Genomic DNA, 24,043 nt, shown 5'->3' with positions numbered 1-24,043 from the left:
TTGCAAAGGAGGAATATTTCAACCATGTATTTACATAGTGGCTTTATTTCGTCGAAGCTCATAAACTCCAGCTGATGCTTTGACATAAAATTACCAATTGTGCTCCCTAGAGCGCTTCTATCTATGTGTTTGTGCGAGTGCACTGTATCTCCCGATGAAATGAAACCAGATAAACCCCTGTGTGTATATACGGATGGCATTTGCTGTTACTCGCAAGTCATGTACAGTACAGCTATAAAATTAACTTGATGAGTTTCTTGAACACAAGCCACGTATGACGCAATGTGGATGTTCCAGTTGATAACGGATAGCTTATTACCGAAGCATTTATCGCGTAATCAACAATTTAACCCGATCCACGCTACCAATACTATATGTATATACACACACATATGTCTCTGACGTAATCAACACCTGTAAATGGAATATCGCTGCTAATGTACAAAGGATTCGTCATTTCTAATTTGATACTCATTTGTAATTGTGCTATGGTGTTTGTTTTTCCTCTCCCGTGTTAAAACAAAATATATTAATTATACTATGGGGGGAAAAAGCTATATCAGGAAGATGTCACAATAAAATAACTTAAATGAAGAATTAATTCATTATATTTGTATTGGATTAAAAGATTATCTCGTCTATATACTGTATGAGTGGCTCAGGCGAACATAATGTTAAGCGCCACTCCCAGTGAAATAGAGTTATTAGATGAAATGGTTTGTCATTCAACCACACAGAATAGTAATTTCGAAAATGTACCTCCAGATGGCAGGGCAAGCTTGTTTGATATATGCAGTGATACCAACCCGTAGGAAAATCCCATTTTGTGGTATTTTTGACGTTAATTTTTCGGAATGGGATATAGGGAATTTTCGCCGAAATTGGAAACATATATGGGATTTTCGCTATATGCATAATCAAAGCCAATGAAATTCTCTACAAGCAGGAAGTAAACATAATGAGTCCTCTGGATTATTATTATTATTATTATTATTATTATTATTATTATTATTATTATTATTATTATTATTATTATTATTATTATTATTTTGATCATCAAAAGAGCTCATTCGTAGCTAAGCGGTTAGCGTACGCGCCTTTGGCGTGGGAGACCCAAGTTCGATTCCTGGCAAGGTTCGGATTCTACGTTAATCAGTAGGTCCATGTCTCACATAGCCTCGCTGCTGAACGGGGCGTTAAACTCAAAATCAACTAAAATCTTTGTCATCGGTTAAATTCATGCTAGTGAGGAGTGACTTTATCATACGTAATAATTAAAGGTAAAGTACCAAGAAACGAAATGTGTGCTCTGTTATTTGAATAAAGAAGGAACAAAATAAATGTGAATAAATGGTAAAAAGAAAGTAAAATATCCAACGAGAAACAATTTGCAAAAGTTTCGTATGAAATGTGTGGTAAACAAAACTTTTCTCGTATCATTCCGTTCAGTATAAGGTGATGATACAAAGATGCGGACTGCATTCTGACAGCATAACAAAATATACTTCTTCTCGATTAAGGAAAATAGTTATCCACAAACTCTTTTGTGAAAGTAGAAGATCAAAATTTATTTATGTGATGAGCGCAAAAGTCTTGGTCTTGCAATTTTTGCAAAAGTGTTGCATGCAAGACCAAGACCAAGAATACCGATGCAGGACCAAGACCAAGACCAAGACTCTAACGCAAGAGTCTTGCACAAGTACCGACACTACTTGAATTTTTTTTATATAATGTAAAAAAGAAGGAGATGGATTTCTTGGCTTCAGTAAAAATGCTGCTGGAGTGAATGTGTTCCCAGTAGTTTATGCACTCCGTGTGAGTCGACCTGCCTTTGTAGCTTTTAGCAACAGTATGTCGTTTTCTGAATTGGTTGTTCGCTTTTTCTGTAGATATTACTCGTTTTCAAGCCACACAGCTGTCATCTTTTTTCTTGGACAAACACCGTGTGCGTGGGTTTTCTCGGTATTTTTTTTTTTTGTTTCCTCCTACTTTCTTCATTCCACCATTTCAGTCATTTCTCATCATCACAGTCTCCCTTAGCCTTGGTGCACAATCGTCGGACGTTAAACTAAATACTTCAATTCATTTCAAAGCATGTTAGTGGTGTTCTTCTTCCAAAACTAAAGAGAAATGTAGTATTGAACATCGGTAATATCGTACACCATAGGTGTCGACTACATGGGTATGACCTTGGCTCCGAGACTCAAGCATTCGTTGGAAATTCTCAATGTGTACTCTTAAAACTAATATCGAAATAACATTTTCATGACATTGAAAAAAGCTTAGTGCATGTGACCGCAAGTTTGATTTCATGGGCGGATGCTTATACATTGAATAATTGTTTATTAACATTAACTTTTAGCCTCCTTCGGTATACGGCACATCGAGGATTGAAAGGTATAACATTATACTATAACAATAAATTTATATTATAAAATTGAAAGTGACTCCTAATCCCTTGAACCAGCCAACCAATCTCGATCAAATTTTCAACATAGATGAGGTTTGCGCCTCGGAGTGTTTTCATCATTTCATTTTGACGGTAAAACTTAGGGGAGGAGAAGGGGGATTTATAAAATAATAAATAAAACTCAGTAACTCTTGCACCAAATGACCAATCTCGATCAAACTTTTAACATAGATGAGGTTCAAGCCTGGAATGTTATCTGTCAGTTCACTTTGACGGATCAAGGTAGGGGAGGAGGAAGAAGGAGTGATGTACAAAAATCAATATAAATAAACATAAAAATGACTAAGTTTGTGACTTAATAACTCTTGAACTGATCTCAATCAAATTTTTTAACATATTTGAGGTTTGATCCTGGAAAGTTTTTTAGAGTTTGTTTCATTTTGATGGTAGAACCTAGGGAAGGAGGAATGGAGGGATATATATGGAGGGATAGGAGATGGGGATGGAAAATGTACAAAAATAAATACAATTTAATAACTCTTGAACCACCTAACCGAACTCGATCTCATTTTCAACATAGATGAGGATCGGACCTGAGATGGTTTCTGTTATATCACTTTGTCGGTGCAGTTTAGGGGAGGGGGAATGAAAGATATTTAAAAATGATTGAAAATGACCGATATTAAAATGGAGTCTATAGTTCTAGGGGTCTCTGAGATAAACAGCGACACTTCTGATGCTATTTATATCCAAGTTCAGACCCGTAGCTTGGCGGAGGGAAGAGAAGATATACAAAAACGATCGAAAATGACCAATATTATTGTCGAATCCATAGTTTTCCAGTTCGCTGAGTTGAATACTGACACTTCCGATACCGTTTACGACCAAATTCAGCCTCGTAACTTGGGAAGAGGGAGATACATAATAATGATCAAAAATGACCAAATATTAGTGTCGAATCCATAGTTTTCGGGGTCGCTAAGGTGAACAGTGATACTTCCGATCCCGTTTAAATGCAAATTCAGCACCGCAACTTGGGAGAGGAACAAGATATATAAAATTATCAAAACTTACCATTATCAATGTCGAACTCATGGTATTCGAGGTCATTGAGATGAACAATGGCACTTCCGATGCCGTACTTCCCAACATTGGGGTTAAGGAGATATATAAGTTTATTGAAAATGACCGATATTAGTGCCGAATCTTTAGTTTTTGGGGTCTCTGAGACGAACAGTGACACTTCTGATGCCGTTTAAATTCAAATTCATCCCCGCAACTTGGGGAGGAGGAGGGGAGAGAAATATAAAAATAATCGAAAATGACCGATATCAGAGAGCGCTTTACTAATAGTAAAAAGTGACTGACTAACGAAATATATTATTGTTGTTATTTTTAAGTTTAACCCGGTGAAGTGGGTAATTGATGCTAGTAAACCATATTCACAAGTGATACTTCAAATAATTTGGAGTTTGAAGCCGTTATTTTGTATTTCCAATACAGGTCAAAAGTATTTATATAGATTGAATTTACACAAAAGACATAGACAGTTGAATCATTTTCAGTTTTCACTCAAATTATTCTAAAATATTAAGAGATTTGGTAATAAAAATTATTATTTTAATTTTCTCTTTTTTTTAGTCAATATTGCTAAACATATCATCATCTTCATAATAGCTATTCTGACATTATTGGCAGGTTACTTGCTGCAACTGAGAAGCGTCGAAGCTAGTGGTCCTCAGCTAGTTGCTTCGTCTTGACATAGCAATTTTCTGTTTTAATTCCTTCCTTGAACTAGTCTCCTTCGCTCCCTCCCTCTCTTTCCTTCCACAATACCTTCCAGCACGTCCCTCATAATACAGTTCCTCCTCAGCCAATATCCTAACTAGTTCCTCTTTCTCCTCTTAACAATATCTAAAATTCTTCTTCCCCCCCCCCCCCACTGCTAATTTTTTTTAACACCTTCTCCTTCGTTGTCCGTTCAACACAGCTAATTCTCTGTTTTTTTCCTCCATGCCCATGTATCGAAAGCCTGCAATTCTTTTTATCACTTTCCCGCAATGTCAATGTTTCTGCCCCATAGAGTACATATTGGAATCTGTTAAATATAATCTCAACATTTAATTGGAAGTTTGATTAATAAAAGAGTAGCTAATCGTGGTTGAAAAGAAAAATCTGGCCCCTTTAGAGTGTAAAAATAATTTTGCAATTCATGGTATTTCAATAATCTGTGCCGTCTTGATTTTCTTTCATGCCTCTCAGGGGTAGCCTCCCAGTTTGGGAACCAGTGGAGTGTTGGATCTATTAAAAAAATATAAACAGTTTACGAAACGTTGTGATTTAGGCATATCTTACAAGTAGTGAAGCTTGGGCACCCATTAAAAAAAAAGAAAGGTCATCACCTATGTTGTACACTATCAAGATATTTACACAAATTTAAACTTTACTATATTTAGAAACATGCATTATATTTCCGTTACTACTGGCGCATTGTAGACTTTATTATCCCTTATATCCAAAGTAAAATTTACATATGAAAATCTTGAGATTTCTTAAATGCAAGACTTGCAAGACTCTAGCATGCAGAATCAAGACCAAGACCAAGACCAAGATCAAGACCAAGATCAAGAATTCCAGTGCATGACCAAGACCAAAACTGGATTTGCAAGACCAAAACCAAGACGAAGACCATCCGGTCTTGGTCTTGGTCTTGCATTTGCTCATCACTAATTTATAATTCACCCAGAAATTAAAAAAAGTAGCACGCGATTTAAGTAAACTTCATTTTCACATATAATAATAATAATAATAATAATAATAATAATAATAATAATAATAATAATAATAATAATAATAATAATAATAATAATAATAATAATACATGGGAAATTAAGACGCAAAATGGGATATTTGCCTCTAGAAATAGGATTTTATAGCGTTTCAGGTTGACTCTCCCGCCGGAAGTATGTGCTCCAGATTGTGTGTAAAAAATAATTTTGTTTGGAAAAAGTACAAAGTAATTTGCATCTTGGTTTGCAATATTTCTATGCTGTTAATAATTAGTTTCCATAGTTGCTTTAAAAAACTATTCTCTGCTTAAATGTGCTTTTTCAGTCAAGTTTTCATCTATTTTCCATTAAAATATAATGAAAGCATTTCAGACCGGTCTCAGAGACTGGGGATTTCTTTTTATGTAGCAAAATCCATCTTTCGGTTTGAGAGTTAAATGAAGCTTCGAACTATTGTCGTGATACAATATATTGGAAAACGATTAGCAGTACAGTCCTTATATTTCCTGGAAGTTTGAATTAAATCTGAAAAGATCTAAATTTCTCCCTTCTGTCCGCCAAGAAGAAGAAAAAGAATGAAAAACGACCTTGAAACAAACAATGTTTTTCCAAGTACTGTATAGCTAAATATTTCGCTATTATACACTTGACAGACTCTTTACTAAACGTAAAAGAGGTCAACTAAAAGCATCCTCACCGTTCTCCTGCTAAACAAAATCTGAAGCTATGATATCATTAAACTTAAAAATAAAGTTGATAATTTGAACTTAGTAAAATAGTCACAAAGATAGCCTCTAAAACGACATGTAAAAGGCTACAACAAACAAAATGTATAAGAAACAAACCTGTTATTGATATATATATATATATATATATATATATATATATATATATATATATATATATATATATATATATATATATATATATATATATATATATATATATATATATATATATATAATTACTAATATAATAACAGTTAGTAGTTTCCAAAGGTTAGCGACTTTGATTGCAGTCTTGATAGCCCTTAAAGATATCTGATCCTTTCCGTTCTTTCCCGTTGGCACTACATACTGTTACCTTTACATGTGGCAGAGCTCACTCAATAAAGCGACATTTTAAAACGGCATTTTCAACTGACTTAAACAACAGTAATGGCAATTAAAATAAAAGTTTTCTCATGTTAAAATGGTTTTAGTTCTACTTTTGTAGAAAAAAAAACACGTTCGGTTCTCATTGGTCACTCATGTAAATCGGAACCCCACATTAAACTGCAGATTCATGACCCACATCTAGTGTAGCACATAAGGCGAGACGACACAAGAAAAGTTTTCTCGTCTCGTCTCGTCTCTTTCAACGATGATTCCACGATTGCCAGCTATAGGTGAATAATTGTTTTAGCCAAATTTTTGTATAAAAACTCAAGTTATCAATTATGTACAAATTCTCATTGCTTATCACTAAATAACCTAAAACACACCTGTTGCAGTAGTTTCACGACAAGTGTTGGTAGGGGCCACGTTTCTACCAAAAGAAAAAAAAACATTTTACGGACTTGCATTAAATAGCCATTTTACATGGCAACACTGCGTCAACTTTGTAACATTTTCGCACCAATGGATAAATGTTGACGCATACTGCACATATACACAGAGATTCACCTGCAGGAAATCAGTTTTCTGGAACTCAATATTGATTTTCTTCATTTTGATCTTTTTTTTTTTATTTTACACTTTCGATACTGTCTTTCGTTACTACAGAAAAACGTTACAAACTTTAACATTAGTCATGATCTCGAAAATATCTGTTTAGAACACGCTTACATTGTTTCAAGTCTCAGGTCTTTATCATTCTTCGTTCAAACCATATACGCAATGAAACTTCGGGTTGCACAACTTTACGGATGCACTGTATAATTTAATTTTAGTAGAATGAATTACTTAATTATATGGGGAGTAGTGGGGAAGGGGATAAGAAAAAAACATAACGGTTGCACATACAGTTCACACACGGTAGTAGTCTAGGGTTAAAGTAGGATCCGAACTACCATGAAGTTCCATAGTGAGGAGAAAGGAGGCTCAAATATACCTTTAAAATATTTTCTATAAACATACTTTTTTCTGCCGTGCAACGCCGGACATTTCAGTTAGTTAGCAATAAAACACATCCGTCGGACATACACAATTTAAACAATAATGTTTAACTTTAACATTAGTCATGAAGTCTAGCGATTTCTTGTCTTTCTTTTAATCATATTTAGTTACAGTTTTCGCTGACTTAAGTGTATATCTTTAACATTCATTTTCTCAGGTGTTTTTTTCTGCTTTTCTTGTTCCTTTCCTTTATCTAAAGAAAACAGGAGCAAATAAGAGAGGAGAAAATTTAATTTCCTGCCTGAGATTATTTCTCAGGTTCACAGTGCAGTGGATGAATTAGCTAGGCACTCACTTCTCGTTGTGAAGAATCAATTTCGAGTCTTGGTTGGAGTTTCTGGTTGCACTAAAAGTAAAGCTTAATTATTCAATCAGATACATTCGCACAAAAGAACAGAAGAATTCTTTTCTTTAATATAAGGTAAAATATATTACATGGAAAACTATTTTTTGATAAGTTTTATCTCTATCTAGAACCATTGCATTCACTTAGTAAACCTTTCTTAAACAAACTGACAAACAAGCAAACATTTTTCTCCTTCATTTCATTGAGGCTCCTGCGGACCGAAACATTGTTCTACTTTTTTTTTTTTTTTTTTTGTCATAGCTGTCCAACTTATTGTGAAAGTTTCTCTCTGAGCATGGGTAACACCAATTTAGAATTTAATGATTTATTTTGTTGACATACCAAATGTTTGGTCAAGGCCAGAACGTCAAATTGGTCCGCAATATATCGTACGTAGATCTGTAAATTTTAAGGAGGTTTCGTTTATCAAAACTCCATTATATATTTACTCTGTCTATTGGTCCGAGAGGCAGGAATTGCTTGAACTATCACCATCAAGTTTGGCCACGAGAGGTGAGAATCAAGTTTACAGATGGAAATGATCAGTCGAATTGTTCAAGATACGGACAATCGAAAATCGGTTCCCCATATATATTATATTATATTTATTTATAACCGCTTTGTAGTATCAACACAATTGTGCCTAAACGTCAGGTTAGTTGCATAAGATTCAGTTACTTTCAATATAACCAAACTGTTTCACGTGGTATACACGTAACACTGTTATTTGATATTTGTCAGGAAACGAATTGGCAAGTTGGACTACAATTAGTACACTAATATTATAATGAGTATAAAAATTAGTATTATAGTTGATACACTAAGAATTTGCTTTTATTCGAAAAAAGTCAAAACTATTGCCTAAGAAGACTAAAACAAAAAGAAGAAAAAGAAACAACGTTAGATTTACAACAAATTATATTTGAGTTAACAATACTATATTTTCGTTCTGATACGGTATTATAATAACAGACTCGTTTTATATATAAGCTATGTGTATAAATTCGTATTTATATATTAAATTTTCTTGAATGACATTTTACGTGCAAAGCTTGAAACAATTCATTCATTTATCCCCGAAAATGACATAAAATGAAAATGCGAATGCTCAAATTTCTTGAAAAGAAATCTAGTCAAAACAGAACCCTTAGCCATTTGCAGCAAACCACATTTCTTTTGTGGTTTCAGTTATTTTGGTTGTTTGAGCAAAGGCGTTTTCGATTATTAATTCTAAAATTAATTTTGACAGTGCAACGATGACCTACTGCGAAATTTAGGTGAAAATGTATTGTTATCGGGTCTACGTACGTACCTGTACAAATTTTCAATTTATAGACGAGTATATTTTGAATGGAAGTGCCTGAAATGTAAGTTCTAAGGTTTGACCCTAACAAACAATCAGGAAAGTAATCTAATTATAACATACACAATACTATTATAATATACAGTGGACCCACGCTAAGGAAAGAACGTAGCCTGAAAGTATTTGAGAACAGGATCCTGAGACAAATATTCGGACGCGGCAGGAACGGGAATGGGGAATGGCGGAAACTTCATAACGTGGAACTACATAATTTATACGGTTTACCAAACATTGTTAGGGTTATCAAGTCTAGGAGGCTTAAGTAGGCAGAATGTGTAGCTGGGAAGGAAGAAAGTAGAAACGCTTTCAAAGTCTTGACTGGAAACCAATCGGAAAACGACCATTAGGAAGACCTAAGCGCAGATGGGAGGACAATGTTAAGATGGATCTCGCAGAAATGGGAATACAAAATAGAAACTGGATCCAGTTGGCTAAGGATAGAAGTCAGTGGAGAGCGTTTGTGAAGGCGGCATTGAACCTCCGGGTTCCATAGGCCATAGAGTTGGTTTAGTGGACCCTCGTGTTACGAACCTCTCGTTTTGTGAACATTTTATCTTCGGCTTATGAACAATATTTCGGAATACGAACGCATGCACAAGCCTCTATGAATAATTCCATGAGCCTGGGAGTGCTTTTGTGTGTTTACCGTAAATATTATGTCAATGTTCTGTGTTCAAAAACATTTTTTTAGCTCTCATAGTGGTTTGCTTATATATAGTGTTATTTAGTCTACTTGTTTTTAGAAAAGGATAATGCTATTTCCATTCTATATTTTTTCATCACAGCAAAAACACCTAAAAGTGTTTTAAAAATGAATACAATACCATGTTTCTGGAACTAGAATAGATGAATGGTATTTACATTAATTTCAATGGGAAAAATAATCTCGATTTATGACCAGCGTTGCTGAACAGATGAAGTTCGTAGCCCGAAGGTTCATTGTACTAAAAATTTAAAAAAAAAAAAAGAAAAGAAAAGAATACAGAAAGTTATTTATACCAATCGAAAGATATAAATTGTGATCAACAAAATGAATGATATGGGTGAGTACAATAGTTCTTACGCGGAGTTTTCGAGAGTTAACTTAAAATGCTATTTTTATAAACTTAAACTTTGATACTGTACGATTACCATAATACCTGTTGAAATTAAACTAATACTGAACTAATGAATCTTTTTCATTATAATACTAGTTAGACAACAATATCAAGTATGTTAATGAGACACAGTGGCGTATTTACGAGTTTGCTTCGGGCTTTGCTAACTTCGGGGGAGGGGCTTAAGCCCGGAAGCCCCCCTAAATACGCCACTGATGAGACATAACCCAAATTTACAATTAACTCTTAAATTTTTATTTTATTTTATTTATTTTGTTTAACTATAATATTATCCACTATAAGACGTACGGTATAGCGATTGATAGATGACATCGATCCAGGGGCGTATCCAGGAAGGACTTTTGGGAGGACGGTTTGGGGCTGAGGCGGTGAAAGATTCTCAGTTTTCTCTCTCACCGAGTTTTTGAATCACTGGTGTCTCTGTCGCTGGGGGTGGGATCCAAGGGTCGTTCGCCTCTCCTTCCTGTTTCTGGATTCGCCTATGCTTCGAACTGAAGAAAATGAAATGCTTGAGAGTAAATCTCTACGCGAAAAATAAGCGAAAATGAAATTTTATTGCTCGGTTCCCAAGAATAATAAATTAATAGTCTGGTGCATGGACATGGTGGTTACAGTTGTGCTCAATGGCTTACCTGTGGTGTGTTGGATCTCATATCCGATCCTCGGCCAAGTAAGTTTGTAGTGAGCATAATTGTATCCGTAGGTTTTCTCCCGTTTCCTGCCACATTTTCATTCCACCGAATCTCCCATTATCATTCACTTGCATTAATCTTCCGTCATCTTTAGCCCTAAACAGCATAATCACGGAACGTTAAACTATTTTTTTTATTAATAGTCAACAGATTATGTATTTATTTAATACGTAGTGTATGTAAATAACACTGTATAGTTTTCGATTTAGAGATGCATTTTTTACAAATTATTTCAATTTGTAGAGTTAAAAATTCTAAAGGAAATGGTGTTTGTTTGATCGCGATACGTTGAGTCGTTAGCGTGTAACAGAGGAAAAAAGATTGTGTGATGACGTCATCCGTGGGCAAGCTGCGAGAGTATGCTTTCATTCACACCGTGTCAAGCATTTCGTTTGTGAGTGGTGCGGTGGCACGTTGTAAAGTGCAATTTCCTTTTCCAGAACTGATTGCAAAGACTTAAAAATTTCACCTACATGTAGAAAATAATATCTGATGGTGGGCTGCACAAAAGTTTTTTATATATATATATATATATAATATTATAAAACAGTTTTTAATACAAAGCATAAGTTCAGAGTTTTACAAAAGGAACTAAAATTTCTAAACCAATACCATTTAAATAGATAGCGGACGAGATTGCTACAACACCTAAGTACCTTTTCTTTAATCATGGTTACAATTCTCAAACATAAATATGTTCATTTTCACATTTTGTTGCAATTTTTAATGACGACCCTATAATTTTGTCTCCAGTGAATGTACAGGAGAGTGGGATCAGTGACAAAAATGAAATAACATCTATAAAGTTTGCCAGAACATGGAAAATATTTTACTGGTTAAATTTGTTTTATTCGCATCGCACTCCGCGGAACAACTCTCGTAACCCGTTTCATTAACATTGTCACTTGATACAGAAAAATTGAACGAAGAATCAATGACCTGAGGAATACTGTCATTGTCACTGACTTCTTCCACAAGTCGGTATATTTCACTCCCCAATTTATATTGTATAGCAGTTGTTTTTACATTTATTTCTAATACAGTACCTTCAGAATCATGAGTGACACCGTCGCTATTAACGTCTAATGCCCCGTCTTGACTACAATCGTCGATTGCGTCTTGTACGATTTTTGAACGTTGGCAACTGGACATACATCGGCGCTTGTTCAATGGCTTGGATTCTGAACCTTTCAATAATATACTTAGAACAGCATTCTTTTAGAGTTTGCATGAAAATGATTCTCCTGGCATTAGATTTTCCTTCAGTAAACAAGACTTCTCGAAGTCAGACTCTTCAAGATGTTTGGAACAAACACGATGTTTTTATTTGGCACAAAAGTTTTCCTATTGATTTTGTTGAGACATAATTTATATCGATCTGGTGAATTCTTGGACTTGGACACGTGAAAAAAGATACTTTATGTCCCTCAGATTTAATCGCACGAGTATTACAACCGAAAGCAGAGCACGTGTTAGGAATTTCTACCTTACTTCACAGAAACAGCACGCGCTACACGTATTTTCTACTTTGCACCAATTTCTTTAAGAAAAAAAATGTTTTCGGGGCACTCTTAGTATTCGGAGGGGCACACATTATTTTCACATGCTACTATAGTATTTATTATTTATTATAGACGTATTATTTTTGTCTCCTCCGGGGGAGGGGGGGCTCCCAGAGCTTCGGGAGACGGTGTCCCACCAAAAAAATATGACTGAAAGATATATTTGTCCGTGAACTTGGCCCCACTCACATGGGCACTAATTTTAAAACATATGACAAAAATTAGTGCCCAATTAGTGCTGACGACCTGTACTGTTAAAAAATTTGTGCCGTTGCACAGACGTTAAAAAACAAAAAAAAAAGATTCAGGATGGGGCTGGGCCCACCCACTCAACCGATCGAGATGAAACCTATACACAAAGTTAGTGTTAAATTAGTGCTGTCGATACTGTACAAAAAGAAAATTAGTGTTATTACCAGAAGAATAAAATATACTCGAAAATGTTCAATGGCGGCATCATCAAAGAAAATGAAAGATCCCTCAATTTTCTGATGAGACATATAACACTAATCTTCTTTCTATGGAGTATCGTCAGCACTAATTTAGCACTAATTTTTGGCATAATTTACAAAATTACTGCTGCATTATTAAAAGTAGGTGGGGCTATCTTCACGTGAACCTGGCCCCATCCACACCGGCACTAATTTTAAAACATTTGCCAAAAGTTATGCCTAATTAGTGCTGACGACCTATAATGTTAAAAAATTAGAGTTGTTAGACAAAGGTCAAAAAACAGAAAAAGATTCTGGGTGAGGCTAGGTTCACGCTAGCCCCACTCACTCAACCGTTTGAGATGAAACCAATACACAAAGTTAGTGTTAAATTAGTGCTGTCGATTCCGCATTAAAAAATTAGTGCCATTATAATAAGGCCAAATATATTCAAAAATCTAATATGGCGGCATCATCAAAGAAAACAATCGAGTCTCACTTTTATGATACTATACAAAGCATTAATTTTCTTTCTATGCGGTATCGTCAGCACTAATTTACGCACCAATTGTTGGCATAGTTTACAAAATTAGTGCTGTTACATAAACGTCGAAAAACAAAATGGATCTGGGAGAAGATAGCATAAATGTATCCCCACCCACTCAACCGGTTGACGTGAAACCTATACACAAAGTTAGTGTTAAATTTATGCTGACGATACCGCATAATAAGAAAATTAGTTCCATTATAAGAAGGCAAATATATTCGAAAATCTAATATGGCGACACTATCAAAGAATACAATCGATCCTCATTTTTATGATACTATACATAGCATTAATTTTTTTCTTGGCATAGTTTTCAAAATTAGTGTTGTTACACAAACGACAAAAACGGCACTAAAAATTCCGTTTTTGCTTGAAGTGGAGTCACCAAGTTAACGTTGTTCCCAAAGGTTTCTTTACTTGTAGCACCTACATTAATAAAACACTAACGTTAGGTGTTAATACACTAAGAAGCACTAGCAATGCACTAACAGTTGTATTTGAAAAGATCATTAGTGCTCTTGAATTTGGGGGAAATTTGACGCAATGAAAAATTCTCGATAAATTTCTTATTTATGATCGTGACATGTAATTGGCCATAATTACACTAATAGCGAAGCACAGCATACTATTGACAGTAATGCACATACTACCTTAAAACCATTGTAAGAAATATGTTTTTTAAAAAAAATACCTTGGAAGCTAGAGAACGGAAGAGCAGAAATCACTTCGAACATAGTGATTAAACAACCGTTTACTCAAATTTAAGAGGTTAACGGGAAGGCGTTATATAACGAGGTGAGTTACTTGTTACTCTTCTCTAATATTATCCTTTTAAAAATAATGCAATGAGAAAAAAAATCGTATGTGGCGTGCGTAAAATCGTACGTTACATTATCCTCTAGTTTTGAGAATTAACGTACAGCAAACTTATAACTGAAAACGCATGTTGTATAATAGTTTCTGTATAAGTGTTCCATCTATACGTAATTTCCTTATGAAACAATATAGGCAGTCAGGATCCCACATACAAATGGACGTATATAACATATAGCTGACGAAGGTAACATATATATAAGTATGTAATATAAGGAAGACTGTTAGAAATCAGACATCCTGCAACGGCATGATGTAACATCTAAGGGCAGTGCGTATGTATCATACGGATAGCGTATGCTCCGTACTGATTTCTATAGTAAGCAAGAGGATTCCGTACAATATAGCGCTGTCCGGAGAACGGATTTTTCTCAGTGTAAATAACTTAACCTTCTTACTTTTTCCATTGTTTGAGGTAAATTTTAGACTGTCACTCAAACAGCTACTGCTTCCTTACTATTCATCGAAGGATCATTGTTCATACCTCATTTTTATCAGGATAGATCATACGTTCCAACAGTGCTAGACCCTACTAGCTTGTCCGTATTATAAACCAGAAACGGGAAAATCGAAAAAAAGACAGGAGATTAAAAAAAGAATGTTCGAAATTTTTGTGCCCCTCTGGTCGAAGCCTGGGTTGACGTAGGGATCTGAATCTTTTTAAAAGAAAATACGTTGTTATGTACGGTTACATAATACGTGTGCAAAATTTCATTCTTGTATCTTGAAAACGGAGGTCAGGAGAAATTTTTGAAAGTCTGAAGGTGACCGATTTTTTCATATATATACTTCAAAAATGTACTGCGTCATTCCTATTTGACCTAGAGTCATGGTTCAAACGCCAGTTTCTTCAGTATAGCGAGCCCTTTCCAACGGTAGCGAGCCATTTCATACACCTGATCCGTAAAATTAGGGAAAACCCGAAAGTTGTTTTTGAAAATCCCACCAAAACACTTTGCTCCTCTGCCCCAGGCCTGGGTTGACATAGGTATCTGATTTGTTTTTCTGAAACTACGTTCTTATTTATATAATACGACTGCAAAATTTCAATCTTGTATCTTGAAAACAAAGGTCGGAAAAATGTAGAAAATCTGAATTTAGGCTCTCTCTATACACACACACATATATACACACATATGTATACACACACACACACACACACACACACACATATATATATATATATATATATATATATATATATATATATATATATATATATATATATATATATATATATATATATATATATATATATATATATATATATATATATATATATATTGGAAAAATTTACTGCGTCATTACTATTAGGCCTAGGGTCATGGTTCAAACGTTATTTTCTTAAGTATAAAAAGTCCTTTCCGACGGTACCATTCACATGTACGTATCGTATAACTGAACCGGAAAAATAGAAAAAAACGGAAATTTTTAATTTAATACTTGCGCCCTTTGTTCCCTTACCCGGTTTCACGTAGGGACCTAAGAAAAATTTGAGAAACATCCTTAGGTACACACAACCTGTATGCAAAGTTACGATAGGATATCCTGAAAACTAAAGGCGTGAAAAAAATAAAATTTGTCTTAAGAAAAAATGAAAAAATAACGCCCCTTCGCCCCCACTTGGCGCCGCCAAATTGACCATCCGGTTCCAAAAACACATCTGGGGTGTTCTTTGGTCCATGCTTGACTTGACTAATAAAAAAGAATCCGGTTTAAATACCTGTTATAGAATGCAAATTAGCTGTCAAAGACGATATTACGCCATGGTAACAAAAGTTATCAAAAATCCTGAAAGTGTTAAAAGCCAATGAATTATATCAAAAACAAGAGAAGAAAGGCAGGTGTTGTCTTTAAAACGCTAAGAAAGGTTTATTTTCAGTTAAGATTATTTAATAACATCCTGCAGATAGGTACTGCCTGGTTTAATTTTCTACATTTCTGATATTCCTCAACATCTTTTAGCCATTCACTGAAATTCAAATATACATGAGGAGCGGACGAACTTTAGGCCTGCTTTGAAGAGAATGCAAAAAAGAAAAATGGTTAATTTCTAACATATAATTTCCAACATTATCGTTTACTGCCAACACTAGAACAAAGAAAGCTCTTTATAGAGTACTCACATCACCGACACAGATATTCAATATGTCTAAGATATCATCGCTGTACCTTCAAAACCCGCTAAGTGAAGTTTTTGCTCAAAATGCGATTTTTACTGATATAGAAGTAATCTGGTACGGAGGATTTTCCTATAACTATTCTATCAGGTTTTGTTTCATTATTATCAAATAAACACAACTACACCCTAAACAAGGTTATATTTATATATACGAGTGCTGGTCAATAACGAATGGTCATAAATGAATAAAACCTCGATGGCCTCTTTCAAAATTGTCCCCATTACATGCAGTGCACTTATCCCAATGTTTTTGCCAGTCGTCAAAGACATGCTGAAAGTCATTTTTGATTAGATTCTTCAAAATTGCCTTCCCAGCTTTCACCACTGCCTCTGAAGATGCGAAACGTCGTCCTCGGGAGTGTTTCTTCAAAATTTAAAAAAAAAAAAAAATGGAAAAAGAAAGAAATCACAAGGGGATAAATTAAAGCTATATGGCGGATGGGGTACACGGAATGTTGATCTTTGCAAGATAGTCAAAAGAATTTCTGTACTGTTTTCCGCGTGTCACTTCCATATTGCCTTACGCAAAACTGAAACTACGTGTACTTGAATGGCTGCCAAGGTCACATTCCTGATGTCATGGCCTTCATAAACACTGATGATCAGTTTAGATTGATCAGTAGGGGCCGCGGTGGCTCAGTGGTAGAGCGTTCACCTCTGGTGCTTGGAGTCCCGGGTTCAATCCCAGCCCCCGCCAAGTGAACATTGTGGTGGACAAACACCGTGTGCGTGGGTTTTCTCGGGGTTCTCCCGTTTCCTCCCACTTTCTTCATTCCACCATTTCATTCATTTTTCATCATCACCGTTTCCTTTAGCCTAACCGGCATATATAACAATAACGTATCATGTACAATACAAACAAAATTACATGCCGTTAAACAGCCGTAGCATGTAGTTATAATTAAGGCCACCCAAAAACATAAAAAACATAACAGCAATTTACACATATGGTTGGCACCTTGAACATGGTTGTGATTGTCTAAGGGTCCAAAAGAAACTAATTTTAGAAGCATAATTTTAGAAAATAAAGCATAAATAATAATTTGTAATATATAGCACAATAATTCTTGGAAAATTCTGTTTAACTCCAAGTTTAACATACGGTATTAGTATTTTTTTTTTTTTAAAAAAAAAAACAATACTTATAATTAAAAATCATTGAGAATGTAACAATACACTCTGTAAAGAAAAATAGCGACACCTCAATTCTCAAGCTAACTTACACAGAAAACCATAGTTGCAGCCCGTTAGAAGAGGGATAGAAGGAAATGAATAGTGGGATAGTTCATTTGCGTTATCTGTGACACCTATGGTGTACGACATCGGTCGCCAATTTTTTGTGTATCAGTAATATTTTCGCTACATGGCACTGAGTGCGTCTCGTAAATTATTGTAGTGAGAATTCTGCATTGCATTTGTGATGTGTAGGCTGAAGTAAATAGCATTTTATGATTGTTCTTTGCTTTCTCATTGTTTGGGTAGTGTCAAGTGGCAAAATTGTTGTGCAGCGTTGTTTGTGTGTGATATTGTTGCTACATGTGGACTGTAAACAAATAAGATGGGTAAGAAATGTGACTTGTTGCCATATGAACAATACATAATTCTTGCTTTGCGCAGCTAAGGCAAATCTCTAAGGGAATAGATGGAATACTGAAAATCCATCATTCTACGGCAGGAAGAGTAATTCACAAGTGGAAACAGCATAACAAATTGTCCCTTCGTCAACAGTGTGAAAGAAAAAAGAAAACATCACCCAGAGCAGATTGCTAAATGAAACCAATAGCACCGCAGATTTAAGGAGTGATTTCCTCAAAAATCTCTTCTGTAGTTTGACATAATCTTGGAACTGCAGCTACTCGTACAACTGTATTGTCTTGAATGTATGAAGAGGATATTACAAAGAAAAAACCGCGTAGAAAGTCGAAACTGACAAAACACAGAGGATTTCAACATGTAGTTTTGTGAGTCGATATGCAACTTGGACTTATGGCAACTGCAAGCACGTCGTTTTCTTCGTTGAAAAGAAGTTTAGAATAGTGGGAAACGATGGTGGTGTGAAGTTGTCGATACCAACAAGCAAGGAACTTGACAAGGATTTTGTTTAAGAGATGCAAAATATTCAGTTACTGAGTGATAATATGGCCTTGGTTCACCGTTAAAGACGTCAGAAGGACGGATATTTCTAAAGGATCGTTTGATGCACGAAAATATATCCAAATTCTGGTACGTAAAGTTCTTACAACAGCTAAAGATGACTGTTCTTAAGCAACTTTGGACTACTTCCTTTTCCAGGACGATAATGTTTCATGTCACCGAGCGAAACTCGTTAATACATAGTTCAAGAATATGAATGTTTAGAGACTCATGTGGCCTACAAACTCACCTGACATGAATCCAGTTGAAAATTTGTGGATCAATATGAGCAGAAGATTCAATAGACAGCTATCTCAAATAGAATAGAATTCAACGAACAGATAATCCGGGTGTTATTCCGTGAAATCGAAGTTGCATTTTGCAATAGCCTTTTTACCAAAGGGCTCCGATGATTCGCTGCACTGCAGAAAGTCCATGTTTCACATACAAAATACTAGTTTGGTGTATTGTACTTCCCGATGTTTGTACACAATATGTTACCCTTAAGAAATTAAATTTCTTGTTTTCTGCTATTATTGTTGATCTTTTTCAGTTTTATGTATAACACTTCTTATAAACGATTTGCTCAAAACACACATAGCTACTTATATATGCATATAGATTCATTAAATTCATGTCAAAAGCCTGAAACTCGGGCGCAAGTATTAAGAATGAACTGTTCATTAGGAATATGCATTGTAATATTATCAGGAATTCATATAAAAGATCATATTGATTAAAGTATGTTGCGAAAACCATACCCGAGCAAGTGTCGCAATATTTTCTTTACAGAGTGTACAACAACGAAAAGCTAATTTTTATTCCGGTATAATCATTTGATGTGGAGAAAAGAAAAAGAGAAAAAGAAGAAGAAAACTTTCCGCCAACAATGAATAGTACACAAGAACTCTACACTATGTTATTTATGTGTATTACCTCTTGAACTTGAGCACTTTGTGCCTTTTTGGTGGCATCTTTTACCTTCCCTTTTTGCATATATGGACTTCTAAGGCGCACACAAGTGATAAAAAACTGATTCGAATAAAGCATATCTGTTTACAGTGCATTAAGTAGAAAGTTCAAGAAATAAAGAAACTGGTTGAATAAAATATTAATAAATACATCAAGATATTTAAAATATTTAATGTATAGTAAATATTATACATTATACACAATTAATGTAAAACAATGATTGAAATTAACAATAAAGCATTGGAAAAAAATAAAGCATAATTTGGGTTGGACTAGCTATAATATCAACAATTGCCTTAGTTTTAATTCTCTTGATATATTATGCATATACATTTCATTGATAGTGGTTCGGGGAACAATGATGTTGAAGAGGCAAACCATCAGTTAAATGATGGCAGTCAATGTGTTAAAAATGCACTGTAATCTCGAAATCTTAGCCTCCAATACTTCCGATGGATAGCCCGGACTTTATCAGACTAAGTTGGAAATATAGGTAAAGATATCGTTTTAACAAAAGAGACACTGACCAAAGCTTAAAACCCACTTTATTTTAAATTATAATTTGTAACTGTTTCTAGCATATCCTTCTTCAGACACTATCGATAGTGTCTGAAGAAGGATATGCTAGATATCCGAAACAGTTACAAATTATAATTTAAAATAAAGTGGGTTTTAAGCTTTGGTCAGTGTCTCTATTTGTTAAAACAATCAATCCAAAGCCATGAATAGTCTTACTAAAGATATTGTATATGGCAACAAACCGTCGTATAGTGAAATACGAAAGGTAGTACCTAGATGTGATTCATTTTCAATCAACTGTTGTAAGCAAATGACAATATAGGCCTAATACTGAGTTGTTTCATAATTTCTTGGAATTTCAGAGTTTCAGACACCAAGTCATTGCTGCACAAGCCTTAACCATATGAGTCATTTTCCTTTTCTTCTTCTTCTTCTTTAAGTTTAGTGTCCCTTTCATTACAGAGACCATACGAAACGTGAACCTATAGTTTACCTACAGATGGAATCCAAACCAATTTACTACGTTCATTGCTGCAATATCTCAAATATTACTTTTTGTATGAAGCATGTAATTTGGTGTTGTATTCGATTCAGTTTCTTTCAAGGGAGCTTTGAACAAAATAATGAATTCCAATTTCACTGCAAGGAATTACCTACATACTTTTCATATTGCAACATATTGATTTAAATAGCTCACTAAATCAACACTTGATTGCACGTGGCGTGGAATTCGTATGATTAAATACCTTTACCACACTATAATTAACTTCTGTTCACAAATAATTTGATATTTTTGCTTCATTTTTAATAACTTAAATACAGGTTTCATTAACATATGACTAGAGACGAAACTTTTTCGCAACAATTTTGATATTTTGTAGCATTATTATTATTATTATTATTATTATTATTATTATTATTATTATTATTATTATTATTATTATTATTATTATTATTATTATTATTATTACAATTTTCGCATTTATTTTTTTAAATGTAGCACAACTTTTTTTTAAAAAAAATTATGGAACTTGCAAGCAGTTTTTTTAGTAGTAAAGTGTATATTTAATACAAAAATGAGGATATAACTTATTAGATGCACATTCTAGCTAATGTATTCACTGAAATATAGAAATTAATGCAAAAAGTTAAACACTTTGTCTAACTTCATCCTTAGTTAAAGGATAACATGCAACAAGACATAACCAATTCTTCTTTTAAGTTTGCTCTCCTGTCAATAACAATCATATTATACTTGGAAAAGAATCGCTCGGCATCAACAGTCAAGACTGGCAACCATATTGAATGTAACGGGCTGACAGCAAAAGACCTGTGGTTAACTTTTAAACTGTTTAACAATTATACAATGTGAACTTCCTTATCTTCACTGTTGAGAACTTCAATAACCTTACTCTTGAATTCACGGTAAGCAACCAACACATCATGACATTTTCATCACAAAATACAGTCAAGAATTTAAACAACAGTACAGTTTTTTTATGTCTGCATTTTTATGAAGTGAAATAATTTCTGGATCAAATAACTCTCAGAGTTTTTCGTAAATTCAACGTTTTTTAAGTTAAATAATATTAGAAATGCGCTTTTTAGTTATTATTACCAATAACTAACAAGAAATCCACTTTTTCGTTTTCATTTGCATTTATCGCAAGCAATGCCTAATTTCGCAAAAATTCGCGATAATATAAACGTGATTTCTGAAATGAAAAGTTTGAAGCTTCCTGAAACATATACGCACTTTCTTTTTTTAACGTTTCGTATATATTGCATTAACGAAAAAGTTTCGTCTGTACCTATAACTGGTATAATATTCTCAGTTTTTTTAATGCTATTGTTTTACTGTGAAATTTAGTAAGTTGTTAGAAATGTACGAGTATTTAGATTGCGTATAACCGTACACAATGTTAGTAACGTTTATTATTATTTCAATAGTTGGTAGAATGGATTAATGTCGGATTGAGATCTTCATGTAGCATCTTCAACAACAACTCAAAAAAAAAAAAAAAAAAAAAAAAATCGGAACTAATTGTTTCTACAACTGTTGTTTCACTTATTCCAAGCCAATGTTCGTGCGTATGGCTCGATAATATTGGGGTGCCCATAACTTTTGTATTAACTGTTGCTAGTCGTAAAAAAATCTTACTAAATATATGTAAGCTCACACATTGAAAGCATGTAGTATTTTCAAGTTAAGGTAATTAGGAACGAAGAATTGATTGCAAGGTATTGAATAAAGAGTGAGCAGTATGTGTAATACCATAGAACACTTTTAAGAATGTTTTTCTTATATATATAAAATGAACTAAAGTGGATATATTTGATAAAATAAAATGAATAAACGGGGCTAATACAAAAGCATTGGGCTAAGCTAACATGATTTAATGTGTAAGTGAAGTTTCTGTTTCGATCATTATCCTTAATATCAATAAAACCTTTAACTCTCAATCTTAGGCCTAGACTATACGGACGCTGTTACCGCAGCATCAGTAACGCAGAAAAGTAGGCGTTAATATTTTTTTCCGCATTTTACGGACACAAAAAGGCGCAGCCTATGCACGATATCTCAAAGTCTCTTTTCAATAACTTAAAATAGCCACCTTTAAATTTTTCTCTTTCTCATTTACAACAATGACACGTGCAGTACTACACTAACTTTGTACCGGGAGATAGATGTCTGCACGGGTTCGGGGCGAGCCCGCGCGCCGGACTCGGGCGTACAAAGCATATATCACTTCGGGGCCGGGCCGGGCCGGGCTCGGGCTGTAAACTTGGAAATATACAACCATATTTCTCGAGCCTTTCCGGGCCTAACTTTGTAAATACTGTACAACAATATTTATTGAATCGTTCTTTCTGAAGAACGTTCAAAGGACAACCGCAAAGTTAAACATCTAGTTGCTGTAAATAAAAATACAAATTTGCGTTAACTATTAAGTTTCTGTAAATCGGGCTTATTTTGGGCTCATTTGATTATCATACGAGCTCGGGCCGGGCCTGGGCCTAAATCATAAAACATATTTCGGACTTGGGTAGGGTCATACATTATAAATTCTCGGGCCGGGGCTAAAAATTTCGGCCCGTGCAGACCTCTACCGGGAGGACGCTACTTATTGCCTCCAAGTTTTGAAAAATTTTTCGTATGCAGCAATTGTGATGCTAATCGCGCGGATTGCATTTTTCACGATATTAAAATTTCCTTCTCCTTCTACTAAATTGCGGGTCTCCCCATAACCTCCTACTCTTGACTACGATACTGAATATTTATAAATGTTCTATACTCCGTATACGTACACACTATCAATGTTGTCCTGTTAACACACCCAGAAGTGATAAATGTTCTCAACACTTGGTTAGCGTTTCCTCGCTCCGCGTTGGAAACTCTCGTATAGACCATCCAATGATATAGTTGTTGCCCTAATCGGCCGATATTAATGCTGTTTTATAAACATGGCATTTTAGCATTTCGTATAGTTCAAACTTTAGGAAGAACGACCCTTGCTTTTGGTCTTAGTACTATTTTTTTTCACTTTACCCAATCAAAAAGAAAAAAAGAAGAAAATAAAAAATAAAAGATTTTATTCTTTTTAGTAGCATACATTTTTAAAAAGCTTTGTTTTTAGAAGCAGTGGCGGATCTAGGCTGAGGCCGCAGTTTTTTGAGTGACAAAAATAATTTGAGCTATTATTTACATATTTTTTTTTAAAGTTTATAATTAACTCATATACTTATCATAGTCAGGGTTCTGTCTGCCACCCCCCCCTCCAGTTTTTACCTTCTAGATCTGCCACTGGTTTTATGGTTACTTTAATGATTTCATTTAAGTTTATTTATGCAACGTAGGTCCGAACATATTCGCACCAAAGGGGTTGAATTACATATCATTTTACCCATCCCCCATTAATTGAACATGTTTTGAAAAGAAACATTAATAA

At 34.5% G+C, this 24,043-nt stretch overlaps 1 protein-coding gene across 1 annotated transcript in view; it reads left to right on the top strand.

The window, feature by feature from the left end:
- Positions 1–5,140, top strand: part of LOC145661042 (uncharacterized) — a 39,898-nt gene extending 34,758 nt beyond the window's left edge. The window contains exon 2 of the mRNA XM_081726480.1: positions 4,974–5,140. Coding sequence (XP_081582606.1) covers positions 4,974–5,140 — 167 coding nt within the window. The remainder of the gene's footprint in view (positions 1–4,973) is intronic.
- The last annotated feature ends 18,903 nt before the right edge of the window (positions 5,141–24,043 follow it).

Source organism: Thermobia domestica, chromosome 9, assembly GCF_964235325.1.
Source record: "Thermobia domestica chromosome 9, izTheDome1.hap1.1, whole genome shotgun sequence".
NCBI classification, from domain to species: Eukaryota; Metazoa; Arthropoda; class Insecta; order Zygentoma; family Lepismatidae; genus Thermobia; species Thermobia domestica.
The sequence above is the reverse complement of the archived record's forward strand: the minus strand, read 5'-3'. Positions and strand labels throughout refer to the sequence as shown.